This window comes from Microcebus murinus, chromosome 5 (genome assembly GCF_040939455.1).
Source record: "Microcebus murinus isolate Inina chromosome 5, M.murinus_Inina_mat1.0, whole genome shotgun sequence".
In the NCBI taxonomy this organism is placed as follows: Eukaryota; Metazoa; Chordata; class Mammalia; order Primates; family Cheirogaleidae; genus Microcebus; species Microcebus murinus.
In genome coordinates, this window is record NC_134108.1 from 109037482 (window position 1) to 109062248 (window position 24767).

A 24767-nucleotide genomic window follows, 5' to 3' on the forward strand; every position below is an offset into this window, starting at 1 on the left:
TGGATATCTTTCCATATCTGTATTGGCCTTTTATATATTTTGTGACTTATTTGTGGTTCTCCTTCTACCCCAGTCAGACTGTTAGTCTTTTCCTCATTGACTTGTTTGAGCTGTTTGCAAGTTAAGGAAAATCGCTTCTTACTAAATTCTTGCTTTTCCTCCAGTTTGTCTTTTAACTTGGTTAATATTTTTACTATGTGGCACTTCTTTGATGAATTTTTATGACGTTGAATCCCGCAGTGTTTTCTGTTTTGATTTTTACTTTTGATTTCAAGCTTAGACATCCTTCTCTTAATTGTTACATAAATATTCTTGTTTTCTTTATTATTACATAATTTACATATAAGTCTTTTATATAGGTGAAATTTACGTGGTGATTTGGTGGGAGGTCAATATCTTAACATATTTTCCAGATGATTAGAAATAGTTTTCCCATTTATTGAAAAATTCACATTTCCCCCAATGATTTGAAATGCTATCTTTATCATGTATCAAATGCTCATATATATTTGGGTTTGTTTTTGCACTTTTTCTTCTGTTGTATTGGTATGCTTGTCTGGTTTTTCAGTGCTAAGTCAGTTTTAATGTTTACTTAAAGGTGTTTTTTAAGAGAAGTATTTTGCTTCTTATTTTAATTTTCATTTTATCCAAATTCCAGATGCGCATAGTTTTCAGAGTAAAGTAGCTCTTCAGCTTTAAGGAACAAAGTTACTTACAGTTAAAAGGAACATGGCATCCTAAACCATCTTTCTTATCTAACACCACAGAGGCTTCAATCCTTTCCACTGATTTTGGGTTTTTACCTGTCTCAGTTTTTTTTAAAATTTTAACCACTATTTGTTGACTTCCCACAGAGCGATGAGGATTCTTTTTGCATAGCCAATGTGGTAGTGAAGAGCAAAGTTCAGAGCCTCTGTTAGTATACTACTGTGTAATCTTTGGCAAGTTACTTTCTGTCTCTGTGTCTCAATTTTCTCATATCTAGCATAAGGACAATTTCAGTGTTTATCTGAGAGTTAGATAGATAAATATGTGTAAAGATTTGGAATTGTGCTTGGCACATAGTAATTGTTAGTTTCACTCACCCTATTTCCTGTTCTCCCATTTTAGTTATTTGTAATTTGATTAAATCAAATCTTGTTATAACTGTTTTTTTTCTTTTTTTGTAGAGACTGGGGAGGGGATGGGGGCAGTCTGGCTTTTGCTTAGGCTGGTCTCTAACTCCTGAGCTGATGCCAATCCTCCCACATCCGCCTCCAGAGTGCTAGGATTACACAGGCGAGAGCCACCATGCTAGGCCAAATCTCTTTATAACTATTTAAATGCCTGTCAACCCATAAGTCATTAGTGTGTTTAGATTACCTTTTCTTTTCTGCATAATCTTTTGCGGCCCTGAGGGTAATAATTTGTATTGATTTTTGGTTTGTTCAGTCTCCTAGATTTTTTTTTTCACTAAGTTATCTCAAACTCCCACCCATCATCTGTATAATCTCTTCTCAGTAGGTTCAGACACTTTAGGTATTCTTTGAGTTTTATCTTTTTGAAGAATTCTTTTCTAGAGCATTTGACCTACTCTGTAGACTCCAGACTGGTTGAGCTCTAGGTCTGCTTCACAGTTCTCACCCCTGGGGTTTTCTTTTACTCCCTCTTTGTTGGAGCCCCTGTTTCTTGGACCCCATTTTTTTTTTTTAACTTCTTGAGTGCTGGGGTGATAAAATTTGATACTTTTGCATTCTGAAACTATCTTTGTCTTACTCTGATACTTAGTTGCTATCCTAGGTTTGGCTGGGTAGCGATTTTAAGGTTGGAAATATTTTTATCAGAATTTTGAAGGCACTGATCCTTTTTCTTTCATTTTCAGTGGTAATGTTGAAATGTGATGCTGTTCTGATTCTTCCTTCTTTGAATAAATCCTGTTTTCTTTCCTCTCTGAAAGCTTTTGGTAACTTTGCTGTGTCCCCAGTGTCCTGAAATTTGATGGTGATGCATGTATTTTCATATACTCACCAAAGCTCAGCTTTGATGAGCCTTTTCAGTCTGAAAAATGTGTCCTCTTGTTCTTGGAAAATTTCTTGAATTAATCCTTTGATTTCCTTCCCTTCATTTTCTTTGTTCTCTTTTCTTCAAGCTCCTATTTTTCAGTTATTGGACCTTCTGGTCTGGCTTCCTAATTATCTTCTCTCTTTTCACTTCTGACTAATGTTTACTCTGTTTTCTGGGAGATCTCAGCATTGTTTTCTTCAAGTTACTTTTCGTTATTTGTTGGCTTTAGTCCTTTTCTTTCACATTAGATTCTTTACCTTAAATATATGGTGGTTCTCGACCATATATTTCTATGTAAGAGTAGGATACAAAGAGGATTGGAAGCTGTGGGCGTTACTGTTGACTGTAGGGTTTGTTAACTGTGGGCTTGACAGCCCCACCCATTTCCTCTAGGTTGGGGCAGTCGTTAAGCTATGCAGTATACAAGGTATCCATGTAACAAAAACATTTATACCGCTTTAATATTTTGAAATTAAAAAAAAAAAAGCAAAGCCAGGACTTGAACTTCCACTACCTTCCCCCCCTCCATCCCCAAAGACTATATTAGGGGATCTGAGGCCTAACTGTTGGGTTTAAGCAAATGCATAATCTCTCCTGTTTTTGTCTCTATATTTACCCTCACTTGTAGGGTATCTGGTGCTATTTATTCCTGAACCTTTCGGAGATCCTCATTGTAAATTAGGTTGCTTCTCTACTTTTCCCCACTGCTGGCTGAGGAGGATTCAGCTTTCTCAGGTCAACTAAGTCATTTTACTACTTGTCTCTTTGTTTTCCAGTACTAATGTTCCCTCATTTGTTCACTTTGTCCTTGTGTCTTGTGAATTTATGCTTTTTTTCCCTCTCCATCTCTATATTTTAGGAGAGTTTAGGGAGGGAGCTGAGGTTAATGCTTGCTTGCATTCAGCATTCAATATTTTTTTTTTTTGTCCCCGTGCCTATAAAAACAAAGGCTTCAATCTTTAATTGGAAGCTGAAAGAAAGTCTTGGATTTATATCTAAAAGTTTTTATTCTGCCTTTTCTATTATTTTTTTCTTTTTTTTTTGTTTATTATAAGGCATGAGAAGCCTTTTCATTCTTATGATTTATGTGTTTGGATATGATATAAAATTTGATATGCTAATTGAATAATTGATCACATTACAAAGATGTTATTTACAGATAATTTTCCTTTGCCCAGATGGGATTAGAGTTTTTATTTTCTTCTTTGTGCTTTCACTTTAATTCTTAAATTTTCTACAGTGAATATGGTATTATTATATAATTAGGAAAATATAATATCTGAATAGAGAAAAAAATGCTAGCTAATCAAATCGTTGAATAAAAACTGGCTTTAGGGACCATTGTGCTCCTCTGTTACTTAACCCTGAAACCGTAAAGAGCTGTGCTATGTTCTTTACCTCCTCTAGGTAATCTACAATTAGAAACACTAATTTTGGGGTATGTATATGTGTATTTTGCAGAGTTCATTCTGATTTATCCTTCAATGTTTTATTTTAAAGATTTTCAATCATAGAAAAGTTGAAAGACTAACCCAATGAATACCTCTATAGTCTTCACATAGATCAATTATTATCATTTTGCCACATTTGCTTTATCATATTTTAAGTACCTTTGTTGAAGTATAATTTACAAACAGTAAGTTAACTCATTTAAAAATGTATGGTTCAATGATTTTTAGTAAGTTTATAGAGGTCCACAACCATCACCTCAGTCCAGTTTATGAACATTTTCTGGCTGGATATGGTGATTCACACTTGTAATCCCAGCACTTTGGGAGGCTGAGGCAGGAGGATCGCTTGAGGCCAGGAGTTCAAGACCAGCCTGGGCAACATAGCAAGACCCCTGTCTCTTAAAAACAGAAAATAGAAAAATTAGCTGGGTGTAGTGGTGTACACCTCTGGTCCCACCTACTCGGGAGGCTAAGGTGGGAGGCTCACTTGAGCCCAGGAGTTCGAGGTTACAGTCAGCTATGATAGTGCCATTGCACTACAGCCTGGGTGACAGAGTGAGACCCCCTCTCAATAATTGAAAAAATAACATTTCATCATTCTAGTAAGATTTCTTCTGCCTGTTTACAGTTAACCCATTTCTACTTCCAGCCTGAGGCAACCACTAATCTTTTGTCTGTCTCTAAGGATTTGCCTTTTCTCCACTTTTTATATAAATAGAATCATATAATGTATAGTCTTGTAGCTATCTGGCTTTTTTCACTTGTTTCTGAGGTTCATCTGTGTTTTAGCATATATCAGTATTTTATTGGCTTTTATTGCTGAGAAGTATTCCATTGTATGGGCATATCACATTTAGTTTATACATTTACCAGTTGATGGGCATTTGAGTTGTTTTTACTTAGTGGTTATTACGAATAAAGCTGCTGTGAACATTTCACTTTTAAGACTTTGTTTAGACATGTTTTAAAATTTCATTTGGGTAGATATCTAGCAGTGGAATTGTTAATTTGTATGGTAAAATTATGTTTAACTTTTAAAGAATCTGCCTATTTGTTTTCCAAAATAACTACTACTCTCCATTCCCACCAACATTGTATGAGAATTCTCTCTGTGGGTTTTATACATTTTTTTTCCTGAACCATTTGAGATAAATTGAAGGCATTGTGACATTTCATCCCTAAGCCTTTCAGCAAATACAGCCTAAGAGAACAAGGGCATCATCTTCTGTAACTGCAATGTCATTGTCACCCTCATCGAATTTAACGTGGAAATAATAGTATTATCTAACATATAGCCCATGTCTAAATATCCCATTTGTCCCTAAAGTGCCCTTTAAAACTTTTTCCTTTTTTTAAAATCCAGGATCCTCTCAGGAAACCCATGTTACATTTTGTTGTCATGTCTCTTTAGTCTTTTTTATTCTAGAACAGTTCCCTCATGGTTTTTGGGTGTTTTATGACATTGACATTTTAAAAAAATCCAGATAGTTGTCCTCTAGACCTGCAGTCCCCAACTCCCTGGCCAAGGACCAGTATCAGTCCGTGGCCTGTTAGGAGCCGGGCCATACAGCAGGAGGTGGTCAGTGGGTTAGCCAGCAAAGCGTCATCTGTTTACAGCAGCTCCCCACTCACTTCCATGACCTCCTGAGATCCACCTCCCATCAGATCAGTCACCGTCTCCCATCACCCCCAGATGGTACTGTGTAGTTGCAGGAAAATAAGCTCAGGGTTCCCACTGATTCTGCATTATGGTGAGTTGTGTAGTTATTTTATTATATATTATAATGTAATGATAATAGAAATAAAGTACACAATAAATGTAATGTGTTTGACTAATCCCCAAACCATGCCCTCCCCCCCACATCCATGGAAAAATTGTGTTCCATGAAACTGATCCCTGGTGACAAAAAGGTTGAGGCCCACTGTTCTATATTGTTGATTAGTCTGATTGTTTTCTCATGATTAGATTCAGGTTAAACTTTTTTTCTTTTTTTAAGAGACAAGGTCTCACTGGTCTTGAATTTCTGAGCTCCAGTGAACCTCCCACCTCAGCTCCTAAGTAGTGGAGACTGTAGGCATGTGCCGCCATGCCTGGCTAGTTTTAAACATTTTTGGTTGGAAATAATACATAGATGATGCTTTGTCTTCCATTGTGTCATATAAGGAGACAAATTAGTTACTAATATTTGTGTTATTTACTATGCCAGAGTTGAGTATTTAGTTAAGATGGTGTCCACCTGTTTTTTTCCCTGTGTAATTAATAAGTAATCTGTTGGGGTGACTCTGAGACTGAGAATATCCTGTTGCCTAACAAATATTCCTCCAAACTGTTTTAGTATCAATGATCCGTGCCTAAATTGATCATTGCATAGGTGGTTGCAAAAAGGTTTAATATCTAATTTTGCTGTTCCTTCTTCATTTATTTGTTGGTATTCTTCTGTAAAGATAAGAAGTTTTATTTTTATTTTATTTTTGAGACAGGGTCTTGCTTTGTTGCTCAGGCTAGAGTACAGTGGCATTGTCATAGCTCACTATAACCTCAAAGTCCTGGGTTCCAGTGATCCTCCCACCTCAGGCCCTTGTGTAGATGGGACTACAGGTGTGAGCCACCATGCCTGGCTAATTTTTTTAAAAAAAATTTTTGTAGAGACAAGGCTTTGCTTAAGTTGCCCAGGCTGGTCTTGAACTCCTGGTCTCAAGCAGTCCTCCCACCTTGGCTTTCCAAAGTGCTAGGTTACAGGCGTGAGCCACTGTACCCAGCCAAGACATTAATTTTTAAATGGAGTGTCAAATTAGAGTCATGAAAGGATTTTATGGTGAATAAAGCAAAATATTAGTTATTTTTTATATATTTTAGTGGTATGAACCTAAATGTATTTGCCTTAACCTTCAGCACATAGCATCCAAAAAAGGATTATTGAACAGAGATATCTCCTTGACCTTTGTGAAACTTAAACTATATAAACTCCTTCACTATGTTTATATTATTTGGGGATTTATACTCCTTTTCTGTCTTTAAGAGACCAGTCATTTTTAGGAAGAATCAGAAAAGGTACAGAAAGGTTTTTTTTCCCCTAAGTTTTTAGTATTTTTTTCTTTGTAAACCAAATTGGGTAGTTTTTTTCATGTATCTTTGGATGGTTTTGTGATTTTTTTTTCTTAGTAGTAATATGGTGGTAATTATGCAGTGTCATAAAGTAGGTATTTTTAAAAGTCCTTTTATTCTGTAATGTATAAGAAATGCCATAGTTGGCTGAGTTGTCTCAAACCCGATTGCTTATTATCTGAAGTATGGGTTGCCTAGAACATGAAAACATTAACAGTATGTGAGATTGTTTGCAAGTGTAACAGGACTTTTACAGGAAATATTCTTTAAATGTTATATCCCGTGTTTGTGCTCAATGATTAGCTATTATGAAAAATGACAGCAATCTGACATATTTATATTGACATTTTTTAGTTTGTAAAAGAAAAAGGGGCTTTTTCTCTCAGGTTTGTGAATTATAAAGTCTGCTTTTTCTAAGTTCCATGTAATTTAATTTTTTTTTTTTTTTTTTTTTGAGATAGAGTCTCGGCTTTGTTGCCCAGGCTAGAGTGAGTGCCGGGGTGTCAGCCTAGCTCACAGCAACCTCAAACTCCTGGGCTCGAGCGATCCTACTGCCTCAGCCTCCAGAGTAGCTGGGACTACAGGCATGCACCACCATGCCCGGCTAATTTTTTCTATATATATTAGTTGGCCAATTAATTTCTTTCTATTTATAGTAGAGACGGGGTCTCGCTCTTGCTCAGGGTGGTTTCGAACTCCTGACCTCGAGCAATCCGCCCGTCTCGGCCTCCCAGAGTGCTAGGATTACAGGCGTGAGCCACACGCCCGGCCTGTAATTTAACTTAATACTTTAGCTGTAAGTATATAGCCTTTTTTTTCTTTTGAGACAGAGTCTCACTCTGTTGCCCAGGCTAGAGTGCCAGGGCGTCAGCCTAGCTTACAGCAACCTCAAACTCCTGAGCTCAAGCGATCCTTCTGTCTCAGCCTTCCGAGTAGCTGGGACTACTGGCATGTGCCGCCATGCCTGGCTAATTTTTTCTATATGTTTTTAGTTGGCCAATTAATTTCTTTCTATTTTTAGTAGAGACGGGGTCTCTTGCTCAGGCTGGTTGCAAACTCCTGACCTTGATCCATCCTCTCGCCTTGGCCTCCCAGAGTGCTGGGATTATGGCTGTGAGCCACCACACCCAGCCCAGTACCATGTTTCCCCCAAAATAAGACCTACCCATAAAATAAGCCCTAGCAGGATTTCTAAGCATTCATGCAATATAAACCCTACCCCGAAAATAAGATCTAGTGATGGGTGTGGCTATGCAGCATATCTGCACATACCCATGCGGAGCGGTAAAGAAGACGAGCAGCCCTTCTCATCTGCCCTATCGTGACAGCTACTATCCCAGAGGTGACTGGAAAGGTGAGGGCAGCCCCACCAACAAGGTTGACTCCCCTGTCAGGTCCCGGCCATCCTGTGTGTGCTGCAAGCTGAGGCTTTGAGGGGAAAATAACACATCCCCTGAAAATAAGCCCTTGTGTGTCTTCTTGAGGAAAAATAAATATAAGACCCTGTCTTATTTTCGGGGAAACATAGTATATAGCTTTTTAAAGGTACCTATCTCATGTATGCCAGAAGGCAGCCATATAAAACCACAAAGTACTTGGAGATTGATTGCCTGCAGAATGATAGATTTGGGGGTCAGAGTTTAAATGCCATATGGCATTATTTGGTAGTGTTGGTAATGTATTTGTCATGCATCAGAATCTGGCCAAGGTTTATTTACTTTGTTCCTAGAGGAGAGAATAACATTGGTAGATAGCATAGGGCTATATATATTTTCTCTTAGATGGGTACTTAAGTGTGCATTTTTTTTTTTTTTTGAGACAGAGTCTCACTTTTTGTTGCCCTGGCTAGAGTGAGTGCCGTGGCGTCAGCCTAGCTCACAGCAACCTCAAACTCCTGGGCTCAAGCGATCCTCCTGCCTCAGCCTCCCAAGTAGCTGGGACTACAGGCATGCACCACCATGCCCGGCTAATTTTTTGTATATATATTTTTAGTTGGTCAATTAATTTCTTTCTATTTTTAGTAGAGACGGGGTCTCGCTCAGGATGGTTTCGAACTCCCAACCTCGAGCAATCCGCCCGCCTCGGCCTCCCAGAGTGCTAGGATTACAGGCGTGAGCCACCGCGCCCGGCCTTAAGTGTGCATTTTTTGGAGATTCAGTATGCTGATGGTATGGCCAGTACTGTTTTTTAGGAGAGATAAAACTGAAAAGACTTGGAAGCTAGTCCCTGTAGCACATTATCAGGAAATTTCAAAGGAAAGAAATATTAGACAGGTGTGAAGCATTTTAACCAAAAGTATATGCAAAAGGTGTGTGTGGTATTTCGTTTTTAAAGCCCATGCATTTATCTCTGTATGCAGAAACAAGAGCTACATTTAAGGATGGAATGTTGGTTAACAATTTTGTGGTTTTTTTGTACCTTTTTCCTTTTTAAAAAATCAAAACCAAAAGTTCCTGGTATATTTTAGAAAATAGCTCTCTAACCAGGTTGTAGGATAAGATATATGTGATCACTGCTGGTTTATTCTAAGTTCCCTGCTAGGTAAACAAACATTTGAAAGCCATGCTTAATTATAGATTTACCTGATCATTTCATAACTGCTATTTTAAACCATGTCTGAAAGAAAGTTTCATGAACAACAGTAAACCACAAACTTCGTTTATGAGGATACCTTTGTCTGAATTATGATTTTTGTTTGTTATTCTGTGACTTTTTGGGTTTCATACATTTTCATGTCTCCTCTGGGACAGTGTTCCAGCATTTTCAAAAATTTCAGTTATCATTCAACCTAGTGATTGTTTGCCATTTCAGGAAGTATCCATGACAGTTAAATTCAGGGGGCAACAAGAATAGGAGTTATTTGTAACCATGCATCTTTGAAGGAAAATTGAGTTCTTGGGAGCAAGAGTTATGATGAAGGAAATGACTCAGTACCATTTTGAGCCCAGTGTCGTGGTACACACCTGTAGTCCTAGCTACACAGAGGCTGAGATGGGAGGATCCCTTAAGCCTAGAAGTTCAAGAACAACCTGGGCAATATAGCAAGACTCTGCCTAGGGAAAAAAAAAAAAAAAGCACCATTTAAATCATAATCTTTATTCTCCCTTTATATTCATATTTTTATGGTGAATATTTTCAAGGATACAGTAAAGTAGAAAGAATAATACAATGTATAGCCATTATATTAATTTTTTTTTTTTTTTTTGGAGACAGAGTCTCGCTTTGTTGCCCAAGCTAGAGTGAGTGCTGTGGCGTCAGCCTAACTCACAGCAACCTCAAACTCCTGGGCTCAAGCAATCCTGCTGCCTCAGCCTCCTGAGTAGCTGGGACTACAGGCATGCGCCACCATGCCCGGCCAATTTTTTCTATATATATTAATTGGCCAATTAATTTCTTTCTATTTATAGTAGAGATGGGGTCTCGCTCTTGCTCAGACTGGTTTCGAACTCCTGACCTTGAGCAATCCGCCAGCCTCGGCCTCCCAAAGTGCTAGGATTACAGGCGTGAGCCACTGCGCCGGCCTATATTAATTTTTTGGTGTTATAATAAGTTACCACAAGCTATGTGGGTTAAAAACACAAATTTAATTATCTTAACAGTTCAGTAGGTCAGAAGTTCGAAATGGGTCTCATGGGGCTAAAATCGTGGTATCATCAGGGCTCTGTTGCTTCTGGAGAATCTGTTTCCTTGCCTTTTCCTGCCTCCAGAGGCCACATACATTCCTTGGCTCATGGCCCCATTTCTCCATTTTCAAAGCTGGGACCTTCTCTCACTGACATCTATCTGGTTCTGTCTTCAGATTTCCTCTTTCACACTTAAGGAAGTGATTCATTGGGTTCATCTGGGTAATCCAGGATAATCATTCCTATTTTAAGGTCAGCTGATTAGCAACCTTAAATCCCCTTTGCTATGTAACTTAACACATTCATAGGTTCTGGGGATTGGGACGTTATTAGGATGATGAAAATGTTCTGAAACATGGTAATATTCTGAAATCTGGTGGTGGTTATACAATTCTGTAACTTTACTAAAAATCATTGAATTGTATAATTGAAATGGGTGGATTTTATACCTCAGTAAAATTTTTTAAATAAAAACCTTTGTGCTCTCCTTTCCTTTTAATAGTAATTTGAAATTTCCAGTGAAGCTTATTGGTCCCATCTGAGTTTTTTTTAGTTGTGGTAAAATACACATATTTCCCATCTTAACCATTTTTAAGTGTACATTTCCATGGTGTTAAGTGTATTCACATTGTTATACAACCAATGTCTAAAACCTTTTCATCTCACAAAATGGAAGCTGTATACCCATTAAACAATTCCTTATTGCATGTAAAGTGGACTCGTATAACATTTGACATTTGTGACTGACTTCACTTAGCATAATGTCCTCAGGATTCAACACAGTGTTGCATGTGTCAGAATGTTCTTCCTTTTTAAGGCTGAATGGTATTCACATATAAACACATACATATATACACACACATGACATTTTGTTTATTCATCTCTTGATGGACATTTAGATTGTGTCCACCTTTAGGGCATTGTGAATAATGCTGCTATGAACATGTGTGTTCCTTTTGAGAACTCCTTTCAGTTTTTTTAGATACCCAGAAGTGGAATTGCTGGATCTGAGCAAGTTTTAACTTATCATTCCAGCTACTCTTCTACATTTTTAAATAGCATGTGCACTAGGCATTCAGACTTTATTCCTTGAACAGACTATACAGTTTTGAATTAGTCTGGATCTGTTATGTTGTAAGTAACAAACTCACATCAAATTAGGTAATGCTAAGAGGGGGTGGGGGGTATTTAAGGATGTTGCTATGTTACACAGAACCCAAGAAGAGGAAGGTTGGGCTTCAGGAACAACTGCAGTCAAGGACTCAAAATACTTTCAGGTTTCTTTTCTATGTATGTTTTATCTAGGTGTTTGCAGTGGTCTTGTATCTCTGCTGTAGAGAACATAACTATCCAGAGCTCCCAAATATGCAGTTTATAGGCCAAATACTATGAGAGAAACTCTTTCTCAGTTCCAGTTCCATATTCCTGAGTAGCTACATGTCAACTCTGGAGTAACTTCACTGTCTACTAAGTAGTCCTATGTGGAAGGGAGGGGGGCATTTTTAAAGCAAGTAACAAGTACAAAGGTTCTCATCCTCTTCCCCAATGAGAGATGACCCCTAGTCAAATCCATCTGTAATATTATTTTTTTATTTTTTTATTTTTTTTTTATTTTGGCATATTATGGGGGTACAGATTTTAAGGTTTCAATAAATGCCCATTTCCCCCCTCATCTGTAATATTAATTGTCATACATAGGTCCTCCATCCCACCAGCTCAAGGTCTTTGAGTGTTACCTATGCTTTTCCTAGTACGATTAGTCCACGTGCATATTTTCATGATCCTGCAGTCAGTGGGCCAAAGGATTTATTTTTTGTTGTTGTTTTGCCTTCTCCTTCTCACTGTACAGTCCCAGTAAAAAATGGTGAGAGGGAAACCAGAAAAAGACAGAAAAGAAAAATACTGTATTTTGGTTACTAGTTTTGTTTTGTTTTGGTTTTTTTGACACAGAGTCTCACTTTGTTGCCCAGGCTAGAGTGAGTGCCGTGGCGTCAGCCTAACTCACAGCAACCTCAAACTCCTGGGTTCAAGCAATTCTCCTGCCTCAGCCTCCCAGGTAGCTGAGACTACAGGCATGCACCACTATGCCCGGCTAATTTTTTGATTATATATTTTTAGTTGGTCAATTAATTTCTTTCTATTTTTAGTAGAGACGGGGTCTCACTTAGGTTGGTTTCGAACTCCTGACCTCCTCAAGGTTGGACCTTGAGGAGGTCAGGAGTTCGAAACCATCTTCTGCAGGGCAGGGCCAGTCGGATACAGTCAGCAAGTCTCAGGGTCACCCCTTAACTCATTTCACTGGCAGAGCATATACCATCTTCTACAGGGCAGGGCCAGTTGGATATAGTCAGCAAGTCTCAGGGTCACCCCTTAACTCATTTCACTGGCAGATAGATGCCTGAAGGTCTAGCCTGGCTGCCCACAGAAAGATTCCTCATGTCTGATATTATTTTATTTTTTTAGAGACAGTCTTGCTCTGTTGCCCAGGCTAGAGTGGAGTGGCATGATCATAGCTCACTGTAACCTTGAACTCTTAGGCTCAAGTGATCCTCCTGCCTCAGCCTTGCAAGTAGCTGGAATTATAGGCACATGCCACCACACCCAGCTAATTTTTGTATTTTTTGTAGAAATGGGTCTCACTATGTTTCTCAGGCTGGTCTTGAACTCCAGGCCTCAAGTGATCCTTCCACCTTTGCCTCCTAAAGTGCAAGGATTACTGGTGTGAGCCACTGTACCCAGCCATGTCTGACATTCTTTAGGACCATACCTACAAGGAAACAGGGGATATAGAGCCCGTGTGAAAGTTGGTTCCTTTATGGAGGCTGGGATGCTTTAGTTGTCTCCTTCCATTATGAGGCCACTTTTTAGACTTAGGGTTTGACTAGGGATAAAATAATTAAAGGCTCCCAGTGATAGAACTCCCTTAAAATTTTAGTTTATTGCCTTTTCATTTCATATGGGGGTATTCCCTTTGATAAATAACCAACTCTAGTAATATAATTAGACTTTTCAGTCCCTAGGATTGTTAGAATAACTAGCGTTAGTTAGGTCGAGTCCCTTAGCTTATTTTTCCAGCTTAAAAGTGTCTACTTCATGCATGGATGGAAAATTCTGGGTTTGGTGCATTCTCAAATCTTCTGTGGAATTTCCTCTCCATCTGCGTTTTTGTCAGATATACTTTATAATGAGGGAGAAGGTGGCAATTTTTGGGAGGGGGTGCTCTGAGAATCATTTGAAACTTGCTGTCTACATTGTATTCGTCAAGGTCTCACAGTTTCTTAGTGGCTTAGAGAATTCAGTTGCTGAAATTCAGCAAAGGATCTAATTATCTGACCTTCAGAAGTTTCAGATCTCTGGCTTTAGGCAGAAGGAGCTTGCTTAATTAAGTAGTTAAATTCTTGTCTTATGTGTCATGTGTCTTCTCTAGAGGGTCAGATTGGATTGTGTTATCTTGCAGAACTTTACTGAAGTTAACACAGTTTTTTGTGTGTGGTTACTCATAATACCCAAAAGGTAGAAACAACCATAATGTCCATCAACGGATGGATGGATGGATAAACAAAATGTGGTATATACATACAATGGAGTATTATTCAGCCATAAAAAGGAATGAAATACTGTTACATGCTACAGCCTGGATGAACTTCGAAAACATGCTAAATGAAAAAAGCCAGCCACAAAGGGCCATATATTAATATTATTCCTATTAAATATCCAGAATAGGCAAATCTATAGAGACACAAAATAAAATAATGGTTACTTAGGGATTGGTGGAGGGGGAATGGGAACATTGGGGTGATAGCTAAAGGATTGGGTTTTCTTGGGGGGAGATAATGGAAATGTTCTAAAATTACATTTGTTTATAGCACAACTCTTTGAATATATTAAAAATCACATATTGTATGAATCTTTTTATATGAAATATCCCAAATAAGCAAATCCATAGAGATAGGAAGCAGATTAAGTGGTTGCTAGGTGATGGGGGAGAAGGAATGGGAAATGGTTATTTAATTAATGGGCATGGGATAGCCGGGCATCATGGTGGCTCAGGCCTGTAATCCTAGCACTCTGGGAGGCTGAGGCGGGTGGATTGCTCAAGGTCAGGAGTTCAGAACCAGCCTGAGCGAGACCCCGTCTCTACTAAAAATAGAAAGAAATTAATTGACCAACTAAAAATATATATACAAAAAATTAGCCGGGCATGGTGGCGCATGCCTGTAGACCCAGCTACTCGGGAGGCTGAGGCAGAAGGATCGCTTCAGCCCAGGAGATTGAGGTTGCTGTGAGCTAGGCTGATGCTATGGCACTCACTCTAGCCTGGGCAACAAAGTGAGACCCTGTCTAAAAAAAAAAAAAAAAAAGGGCATGGGATGATGAAAAAGTTTTAAAACTAAAGAAAGGTGGTGGTTGTATGACTTTGTGAATGCACTAAATGTCACTGAATTGTATACTTCAAAATTTTTGATTATGTGAATTTCACCTCAGTTTTTAAAAAAGGCAAAATAGATTGATCCTGACATGTTAGCCAAAGGCACTTAGAAACTAAACTCTTGGCCGAGCTCGCTCACGCCTATAATCCTACCTCTCTGGGAGGCCGAGGCGGGTGGATCGTTTGAGTTCAGGAATTTGAAACCAACCTAAGCAAGAGCAAGACCCCGTCTCTACTATAAATAGAAATAAATTAATTGGCCAACTAATATATATTAAAAAAAATGAACCGGGCATGGTGGCGCATGCCTGTAGTCCCAGCTACTTGCGAGGCTGAGGCAGGAGGATCGCTTGAGCCCAGGAGTTTGAGCTTGCTGTGAGCTAGGCTGACGCCACAGACTCACTGTAGTCTGGGCAACAAAGTGAGACTCTGTCTCAAAAAAAAAAGAAACTAAACTCTTACAATGCCAGTGTAAGTGTCTGTGTCCTCAGAATCTGCTTAAAAAAGAACAAAAAGTTTTTTTTTTAAGTTTTATTTAATTTTTGGTTTTGTTTTTTTGTTTTTTTGTTTTGTTTTTTTTGGCGCCTTACTTCTAAGGGGTGGTCCCTTTTGAGTTTTTTACTTATTCAGAGAATGGAAACAAAAGTTATATAATTTTATTTCCCTGAGAATCTGAGCTAATACTCAGACTTCAGGCATTCTTTCAATTCTGATTTTCTTAACTGTTTTCTACCCCCCATATTTTTGGATGATGTCCCTGGCTGTATAATCAGCATATAGTTTTTCTTCACAAGACCAGTAGTCTGTCTTATGTATGTATGCATAGTACAGAAATAAGTGTTCTATGTTTATGAATGAATGCAAGATTAGTTCTTTTAAGAATTCAGTTTAGGGGATTACAATTAATTCATTTATAGAATTAACAATGGTAGTTAATATGTTCCTAAGAAAATCAGACGTTCAGAGTGTTATATAATTGGAAAATTCTGGGTAAAAGTTTTGAATAGCCTTTGAATAGATATGGCTCTAAATTCTAATAATTGACTGTCTAGCCTGGGACAAATTACTTTACCTGTCAGTGACTCGGTGGCCTCATACATAAAATGAAAAGTGAACAAAATTGTATTTCCTCAGGGAACACATGTCAACGTCACCAAATTCTTTTACTCTAATTCAGGTTAACTTGATTGTCAGTGCAATTGAAACTGCACCATGCCCATCTTTTACCCTAAGTAGGAAAGGCTGCTTTGGACTTACAGCCTCTGTGTGAGAGACATTTGGAGTTACCTTTGTTTTAGTGTCCCTGGTTAGCTGCAGTCAACTAGACTATTAACTTTGAAGGCAGAAGCCATGCCTGTCTTGCTATCCTCTGTCTCTGGCCCCAGGCCAAGTGCCTAGCACATGGAATAAATGCTCATTCATTAAATATTTGTTGAATGAATGACTGCCAACCTAGGACATTTACAATACATTATCTCAGCAATCTTTACAGCCTAATAATGAGATAGCTGGTATCAACTCAATTTGGCAGATGAGTAAAACTGATGTAAAGTCTTAGCCCCTTCCTCAAAGCCCCACAGCCAAGGGTAGTGCTGTGGGGCTAAGATTTTAAAGATTATATTCTTTAAAAAAAAAAAAATTATGGTGGTAAAATATACATGACATAAAATTTACCATTTTTACCATTTTAAGTGTACCTATACCATGACATAAAGTATATTCAAAATGTTGTGCAACCCTCACCACCATCCAGTTTAACCTGTGCATTTTTTCCCCACTTTTATGTTGTCTCTGTTCTTCAGGGTGCTTTTACCTGTCTGGAATCAGATTAAAAACTTACTTTGAGCAGAACACTGAAGTAACCTGAAAGTTTAAACTTTCAGACTGGACTGAATACTGGGTCAATGTTTCCCCTTTTCATCACCTCAGCCAGCTCAATTTTGTGAGGAATTTCTTGTTGGCTAATAATAGCTGAGTATATTGTTTTGAACAGGAGTATATCCTATCATGTCTACTTTTCTGACATTGAATTGGAGCTGTTTAGTCTTCCTACTTGGCCCAGTGGGGCAGTAATCTGAATGGTCTGAACTCCGATTCACTGTGTACCCACATTTGGAGCTGTGTACCTACCTGATTAGTTAGAGCACCACTGGGCTAAAGTCCACTTGCCGCCTTGTACTTGGGAAATGAATTTGCTTTGTCATCCTCCACTCCAGCTTCCTGCCAGGATTCCAGTTCACTGCTTTCAGTTTCAGTTTGGGCTTTAAAAATGTTTCTTAATCTTTCTCTGGCTGAATTACCTGTATAATACAGGTACAAATAAGCAGTTTTGTTGGCTTCACCTGTGGGATGAGTTGGAAATGTATGAAAGGAGATTTCAGGAGGGGGAATGGATCTGCCTAAGTAGGGTAGCTTGACTTTTCCACTTGTTAAATGCTTCTACTGCAGTGGTCTTGAAATCTTGTCCTGATGGCAGAGCCAATGGGTGAAATATGACACAGGCTAGGGACGAGAATTGGCAATTGTCCTGAGTGCACAAATAATTTCTTCCCTCCCAAGCATATTTTACAGCCAAGTGAACAGGAAACAATTCAGCAGGCCACTTGCTGGAAACCTATGGCAGAAAAATTATCTTAACAAAAAGGTGTACATACAGCTTTTACAAAATGTTCTCAAAAGAACCAGTTGTGAATTAGGCTTATTTTTCTCTCATTTTATGCCTTATCCCTAAGTGTAAGGCTTATTCCAGATGTGTTTCTAAGCCTGTTTGTGAGTGGTAGAAGATGAACTTCCCCAAGTTTAACCAGTCACACAATCTTCACTTTGGATCACTGTCAGCTAGATAGGAAACTGCTGAGAAGACTTTAGTCCAAGCCTTTGTGTGGAACAGTCAAGCAAACAGGTGCAGTTTTTGGCCCCTGGCCCAGCTCTATTCCATCTAAATTTTATCAAGCACACGCACGATAGGAAGGCAGTTGGTGGTGGTGTAATTCCAGTCATTACTAGTATGACAGGGCACCATTGCATGTGGCTTGACCCTGAGGTAGCTGCTCTAAATATAGCCTTCCTTTCTGGCAGCTGCAAACACCTGGAGGAGCAGGCAGGGCCCCAACAGAAAAGTGTTTGCTGTTAATAGCGTGTCTGTTGAACAGTTGTGTACTGTCAGAGCTTGTGTTGTGCTGTGTTTATGCTTAATTAAAAACAGCCGACTGGATCCATTGGTTTATAGTCGGGTTATGTTTAGAAACATGCAGTTTGGGTTGTTGTCTACTGTAGAAACTGAGGATGATGTCATTGGTTTGAGCAAGACCAGAAGAGAAGCAGTTAATGTAATTACCAACAGTTTCTTTGATCTCAGTAATGAACACAGCTTACTTAAACCCCTTGGCCTTTGGTTTCTGGCTCTGATGAACCAGCTGTCAATCATGTGATTCTGTTCAATTGGGAACCCTGGTTTATATGCTTGGTACTTCATTCTGACAAAAGGGAGTTTAGAGTAAAAAAGAACACCAATATTTAGAAAATGGTGCTTCCAAAAAAGAAACTAATGCAAATTGATCTTAAACATGTAAAAAGATACTTAATCTCTCTTAAATTAAGAGAAAAGCATTTTAAGACCTGAGACTTTTTTTTTCTTCTTTACCTACTAGACTGGCAGAATTTCAAAATATTGGAAAAACACTGTTGATGAGGAAGTAGGGAAATAGGCATTCCTCTTGTATTCTTGGTGAGAGCATTAGTATACAACTTTTATTGAGAAAAGTTTTTTATATCTATTAAAACCCCAAATATATACCCTTTGACCCAGCAATATCACTTATGGGAATTTGTTACATGGATATGCTTCCATGTATACAAAATTAATGTGTGCTGAAGCTTATTTAGGGAAGAGTTAATGATTGGAATCAAATTCAAAGTTGACAAGTTAAATAAATAATGATACATCTCTACAGTGGATACAGTTATAAAAAACAATGCTGATATTATTTATGTACTGCCAGAAATGTCTTCAAGATACAGTGTTAAGAAAATAAAGCAAAGGCCAATGTATATTATGCTACCAATTGTATAAAAATGGAAAATAATATATTTATATATCATGTTTGCTTGTATATGCATAAGAAAGTTCTGGAAGGAAATTTAAGAAAGTAGTATGAGCAGTTATGTGTTTGTGTATTGAGGGAAGAAGAGATAACATGGTTATTTTTCTTTGTGTGAAACTTTTTGAACCATTGCATATATTACTTTATCAAAGAAATAATTAGAATATTTTAAAAAGTGGGGTTTCTTTGAATCTCACAGTTACAGAGGAGCTCCCTTTTAATTGACTTCCTTATCCATTCTTACTATTCTGTAGGTAATAGGTTTCCTCATATGGTTGCTGATTGTACTAATATTTGTTACTCTCTATGTGGGTACCTTGGGAAGAAAGTGATAATACAAGTTTGTTTGTCCTGGTTTTTGTCGTGTTATTCCTCAGGCAAAACCGATGGCTTTAAAGAGCCTCAGGTTGGGACAAACCCTAAAATATAGGCTTTTCCCTTTTGTTTGACAATTAGGATAATAGCCTAATGACAGGACTGAAGTCTTTTGCCTTTTCTCTCTTTTTGTAGGAACCTACAAGCGGCAATTGGCGCCTATTATGACTTTGAGAGCCCAAACATCAGTGTGCCCTCTATGTCCTTTGTTGAAGATGTCACCATAGGAGAAGGGGAGTCAATACCTCCTGATACTCAGTTTATAAAAACATGGCGGATCCAGAATTCTGGTAAGTGTATAATGTATAATGGGCAATGCTCCGTTGTCCAGTTTTCTTTTTCTTAATAATTAAAAGAAATAAGAAGGAAATATTTTAGCTTATGTATATGATTGTGTAACTCTGAGCTTTTTCTTAAACATGGTATGTCGAATTTTCTTATATTAGAATGATGACCAAACATTCGTGAAATATCCTTTGCTCTACAATAGGAAGAAGAATTTAGGTTTCATGCTTCTAAGCTACCTATGACATAGTGGCATCTAAACACAGTCCAGTATTCATTTGGTACTAGGAACTAGACTTGTATGTGGTGGGGTATTGTCTCTACCTATATAGTTTTACTTCATCATTTTATTTCTGCTCTAATTAATCTTCTAGTCATTTCCAACAGGCTAGGGGAGGTATATCTTTGAATAGAACAGGGTAGTTGGAAAGAGCTGTGAGCATCTGCTCTTTTGAAAGCTCATTTCTTTGCAACCACAAGGATGATTCTCTCTGAAATTTCATTAGGATATCTGACACATTAATTAATAGCACTTTGAAAAGTAGGGTGAAAAGTGTGGGAATTTGCTCAGAAATTGTTAGTTTAAAAATACCAAAAAACATTGTTTTGAAGTACTGCTACTTTTTTTAAGACAAATTAGAAATAAGTTAATTGTAGTTCTTTGAAAGTAGTATCTGAATATGTGTCTGGGAATTGTTAATTATTACGTTATATTTGTTAAATTCTTTTCTGATGACTTATTTTTTTATTTGAGTGGGTTTAGTATCTCTTGTCCCATAGAATGACAGTTTATGTTGAGTGCGGGTGTATTAACTTCCTTGTTAATGAGGACTTCCAGAGAAATTCTGAGATATGGAAAACTATGTCAAAAGTGTATTTAGCTAAAAATATGTGGGTTTGGAGGTACCCTGTATAGCAAGGTAGTTTGATGTGAGATGACATAAAACTCTGGGGGACTCAAATCTGTAAAAGTGACTTTTTATTGACTTGGTTTACTTTTTAATTCTTTTCTTTTCTTTTTTTTTTTTTTTTTTTTTTTTTTGAGACAGAGTCTCGCTTTGTTGCCCAGGCTAGAGTGAGTGCCGTGGTGTCAGCCTACCTCACAGCAACCTCAAACTCCTGGGCTCAAGCAATCCTTCTGCCTCAGCCTCCCGAGTAGCTGGGACTACAGGCATGAGCCACCATGCCCAGCTAATTTTTTCTATATATATTAATTGGCCAATTAATTTCTTCCTATTTATAGTAGAGACGGGGTCTTGCTCTTGCTCAGGGTGGTTTTTGAACTCCTGACCTCGAGCAATCTGCCCGCCTGGGCCTCCCAGAATGCTAGGATTACAGGCGTAAGCCACCACGCCCAGCCCTTTTTAATTCTTTATAACTCAATAATTTATGGTGGGGAAAGACTGGCTAAACTATCTTTTTATATAAGAATTAATGTACCAAATCTGGCTGGGCGTGGTGGCTCACGCCTGTAATCCTAGCACTCTAGGAAGCCTAGGCGGGTGGATTGCTTGAGGTTAGGAGTTCAAAACCAGCCTGAGTGAGACCCTATCTCTACTAAAAATAGAAAGAAATTAATTGACCAACTAAAATATATATATATACAAAATATTTGCCGGGCATGGAGGCTGAGGCAGTAGGATCGCTTTAGCCCAGGAGATTGAAGTTGCTGTGAGCTAGGCTGATGCCATGGCATTCACTCTAGCCTGGGTGACAAAGTGAGACTCTGTCTCAAAAAAAAAAAAAAAAAAGAATTAATATACCAAATCTAACTGTTATTCTTAGTTTTTCTGGCATATAGTTAGGAGTAACTCTTCCTTGGAGGAAAGTTCAGTGTGTCACATAATCTGGATTGACCCAGTGTTGTAGATGAGTCAGAACACCTGTGGCATTGTAAAATTTTCATTAGCTCTCTTTCTTTTTTGGTTATAACAGTGGTGCATTGTTACTTTGGGAGGCACATGATAACAAAGGAAGATAGCCATATTTTCTATTTTTCTTGAAATTCTTGTCCAAAGTCTGATTTTCTTTGACTAATTTCTTATCTTTCTTAATTTAGCCTGCTTTTAAAAATACCAAAACAATCTCCAGTTCAGCTTCTATTTACCATGTTTATTCTCTGAATTACTAAAATTTGCTGTGTTACTGACCAAAAAATGCTTTTGAAACCTACATGTGTAATTTTGTTTATGAGTGAAGTTTGGGAAGTCTGACTTATTCAAAAGTTTTATTTATTTATTTTAAAGTGAAGCCAGTACCTTGGTTACTTACGAAAACACTGAAAATGGTCTGGCTTTCCATGGGTTCCTTAGTGTTTTTAAATACTCAGAGTTGTTGGAGTACTGTTGAAATGTTTTAAATACCATCTTGTTGCATAATAACCATTCAGAAACTCTCTTGATAAATCAACTCACTTTAGACAGTTCTTTGAGTAAATGAGGAGCTTGGGGGTTGGGGGGCAAGGTCAATATATAATGGTTAACATGTTGAATCAGAACCCCCAAGAGGCCTACCTTTCACCTTGACTTAGAATAGTCTCTCTTGGTGGGCCTGACCACTTTTTCCTCCTGCTTTTGCTTTGTAACTGAAGTTTGAAACAGCCTCTGAGTCTGCAGCCTTTCTTCCTGTAAAACAGCATCCTGGTGCCTGAACATCTCATGACAAGTTGAGCAGCAGTTGCTGGAGATTTTATCTTTCAAGGTGCTTTGCACAAATAGGTTTTCTATTCTGGAAATTGTTCAACCAGTTGTAGTTTTATATCTATAAACTGAATGTTTTCCTTTTGGTTAAGGAGAAATTGGCCACCCATGACTGAATAATAGGCATGTTATTAGAGACAAGAGAGGGAGAGCATGCATGTGTTCAGGTTCTTTGGTGTCATGGCTAATCTGGCTTGAATCCTTTCTGGAAATAGAGTAGTAACACAGAAGTAGGGCAGGCCTCAGCTATTTCTTGTCTGGCTCTCTTATGCTCATTCATAACTCTTCCCCAAGAGATATAAGTACTTAGTGAAATAGTTACATAAATAATAATTTTCATGGCATTTTCTACTGTCATGTTTTAAGTGTGCTAGGCATTTCAAATATACAACAGATGAGATTGATAGAAATTGCATATAGCTGTCCCAACAGCTTCCCCAAAGTAGGTAAATGTCACATGCTGTTTAAAATTAAATTCCTAATATTTTTTAAATCCTTACATTCAGACGGAAACACAGAGCTGAGTCATTTAATAGCATAGGTGCAAAATTCTAGGATTCAAACTTTTGTCACTATAAAAATATTGGAAGCTTTGGAAACCTGGACAGGTATCCTTGGAGGTTAAAGTGAAAATTTGAAACTGTCCCTCCAAAGGTGTGAATAGACAGAATTCTCTCTTCTTTTTTTTTTTCCAGACAGAATCTCACTCTCTTGCCTGGGCTAGAGTGCTATGGCATCAGCCTAGCTCACAGCAACCTCAAACTCCTGGGCTCAAGAGATCTTCTTGCCTCAGCCTCCCGAGTAGCTGGGACCACAGGCACGCGCCACTGTGCCTGGCGAATTTTTTCTATTTTTAGTTGTCCAGCTGATTTCTTTCTGTGTATAATAGAGACGGGGTCTCACTCTTGCTCAGGCTGGTCTCGAACTCCTGAGCTCAAGCAATCCTCCTGCCTAGGCCTCCCAGAGTGCTAGGATTACAGGCGGGAGCCACCGCACCTGGCTGACAGAATTCTCTTGACTAGCACTTACAACTTCTCAGTTGTTAGAACACCATGCTCTGTTGTCCAGCTGTGGCAGTTGTTGAGCTGAGCATGTTATAATAACCCTGGTGTTTCTCTGACTTTGGTAGAATAGTTGTGATTGTCATATGAAAGATTGGCTTGGGCTTACTGATCCAGAGTAATTTTTATTTTTTCACCCATATAGAAGTGAATATAAAGTGTTGGGTAAATAACATGAGGAAGAGCAATTATTTCCACCCTTTTTCTTTTACCTCATTAAAATAGTTAACTTTCTACATTTCTCTTCAGTATCATTATAGAGAAAATAATTCTGCTTCATTCATTCAATACATTTTATTATATTCTAGTCACTTTATTAGGTACAGGGAAGAAATGGTGACAAGATCGATGAAGGTCTCTGCCTTCATGGAACTTAATTTGAAATGTAGTCTCCACACTCATAGGGGTTCAAATGGAGATCTTCATTGAGGTTTGTCTTCTGCATTGTTATTTGAATATTCCTTACTGTCCAAACTATTTCCATAATCAAGTATACCTGCATGTCCCAGGCTTTCTGTGACTGTGGACTTTTGATTTTTGTGATGTTGTTTGGCACCTCAAAATGGCCACTTAACGGGGTTTTTGTTTGTTTGTTTATTTATTTATTTGAGACAGAGTCTCGCTTTGTTGCCCAGGCTAGAGTGAGTGCCGTGGCGTCAGCCTAGCTCACAGCAACCTCAATCTCTTGGGCTCAAGCGATCCTACTGCCTCAGCCTCCTGAGTAGCTGGGACTATAGGCATGCGCCATCATGCCCGGCTAATTTTTTCTATATATATTAGTTGGCCAATTAATTTCTATTTATAGTAGAGACGGGAATCTCGCTTTTGCTCAGGCTGGTTTTGAACTCCTGACCTTGAGCTATCTGCCCGCCTCGGCCTTCCAGAGTGCTGGGATTACAGGCGTGAGCCACCACGCCCAGCCTGTTTTATTTTTAAAATAAAGTGATATTCCACGATAACTGAAGAATCACAACCTTAGTCATATACCTGATTATGATACTTAACTTAGAAAGTCATAAAACAGGCCAGGTGCCGTGGCTCACGCCTGTAATCCTAGCATTCCGGGAGGCCGAGGCGGGCGGATTGCTCGAGGTCAGGAGTTCAAAACCAGCCTGAGCGAGACCCCGTCTCTATTAAAAATAGAAAGAAATTAGTTGACCAACTAAAAATATATATACAAAAAATTAGCCAGGCATGGTGGTGCATGCCTGTAGACCCAGCTACTCGAGAGGCTGAGGCAGGAGGATCGCTTGAGCCCAGGAGATTGAGGATGCTGTGAGCTAGGCTGATGCCATGGCACTCACTCTAGCCTGGGCAACAAAGTGAGACTCTGTCTCAAAAAAAAAAAAAAGAAAGTCTTAAAACACAGATTAGCCTTTCTTTTCTTCTGCGTATATCTATCCTCCATTAAGCCAATTTGTAACTGAGACTTAATTTGAAGCCTGTTGTACTATACTTCTTGAATCCAGATTTTAGGTATGTTTAGTCAAGTGGTCCAAGTAGCTCACTGGTATTTCACTCCTTTCTTTATCGAGCATCAGTATCTTGATCTTTTCAGAGTTGCCTGACCTAACTTTGACCTACAGTTGTGA

General features: G+C 38.4%; 1 protein-coding gene across 3 annotated transcripts in view; it reads left to right on the forward strand.

Moving 5' to 3' along the window:
- ILRUN (inflammation and lipid regulator with UBA-like and NBR1-like domains) overlaps nucleotides 1–24767 on the forward strand; it is a 97983-nt gene that overhangs the window by 18482 nt on the left and 54734 nt on the right. For all 3 annotated transcript variants that reach the window (XM_012746767.2, XM_012746769.2, XM_012746768.3), the window contains exon 2: nucleotides 19266–19420. In XM_012746767.2, coding sequence (XP_012602221.1) covers nucleotides 19266–19420 — 155 coding nt within the window. The remainder of the gene's footprint in view (nucleotides 1–19265; nucleotides 19421–24767) is intronic.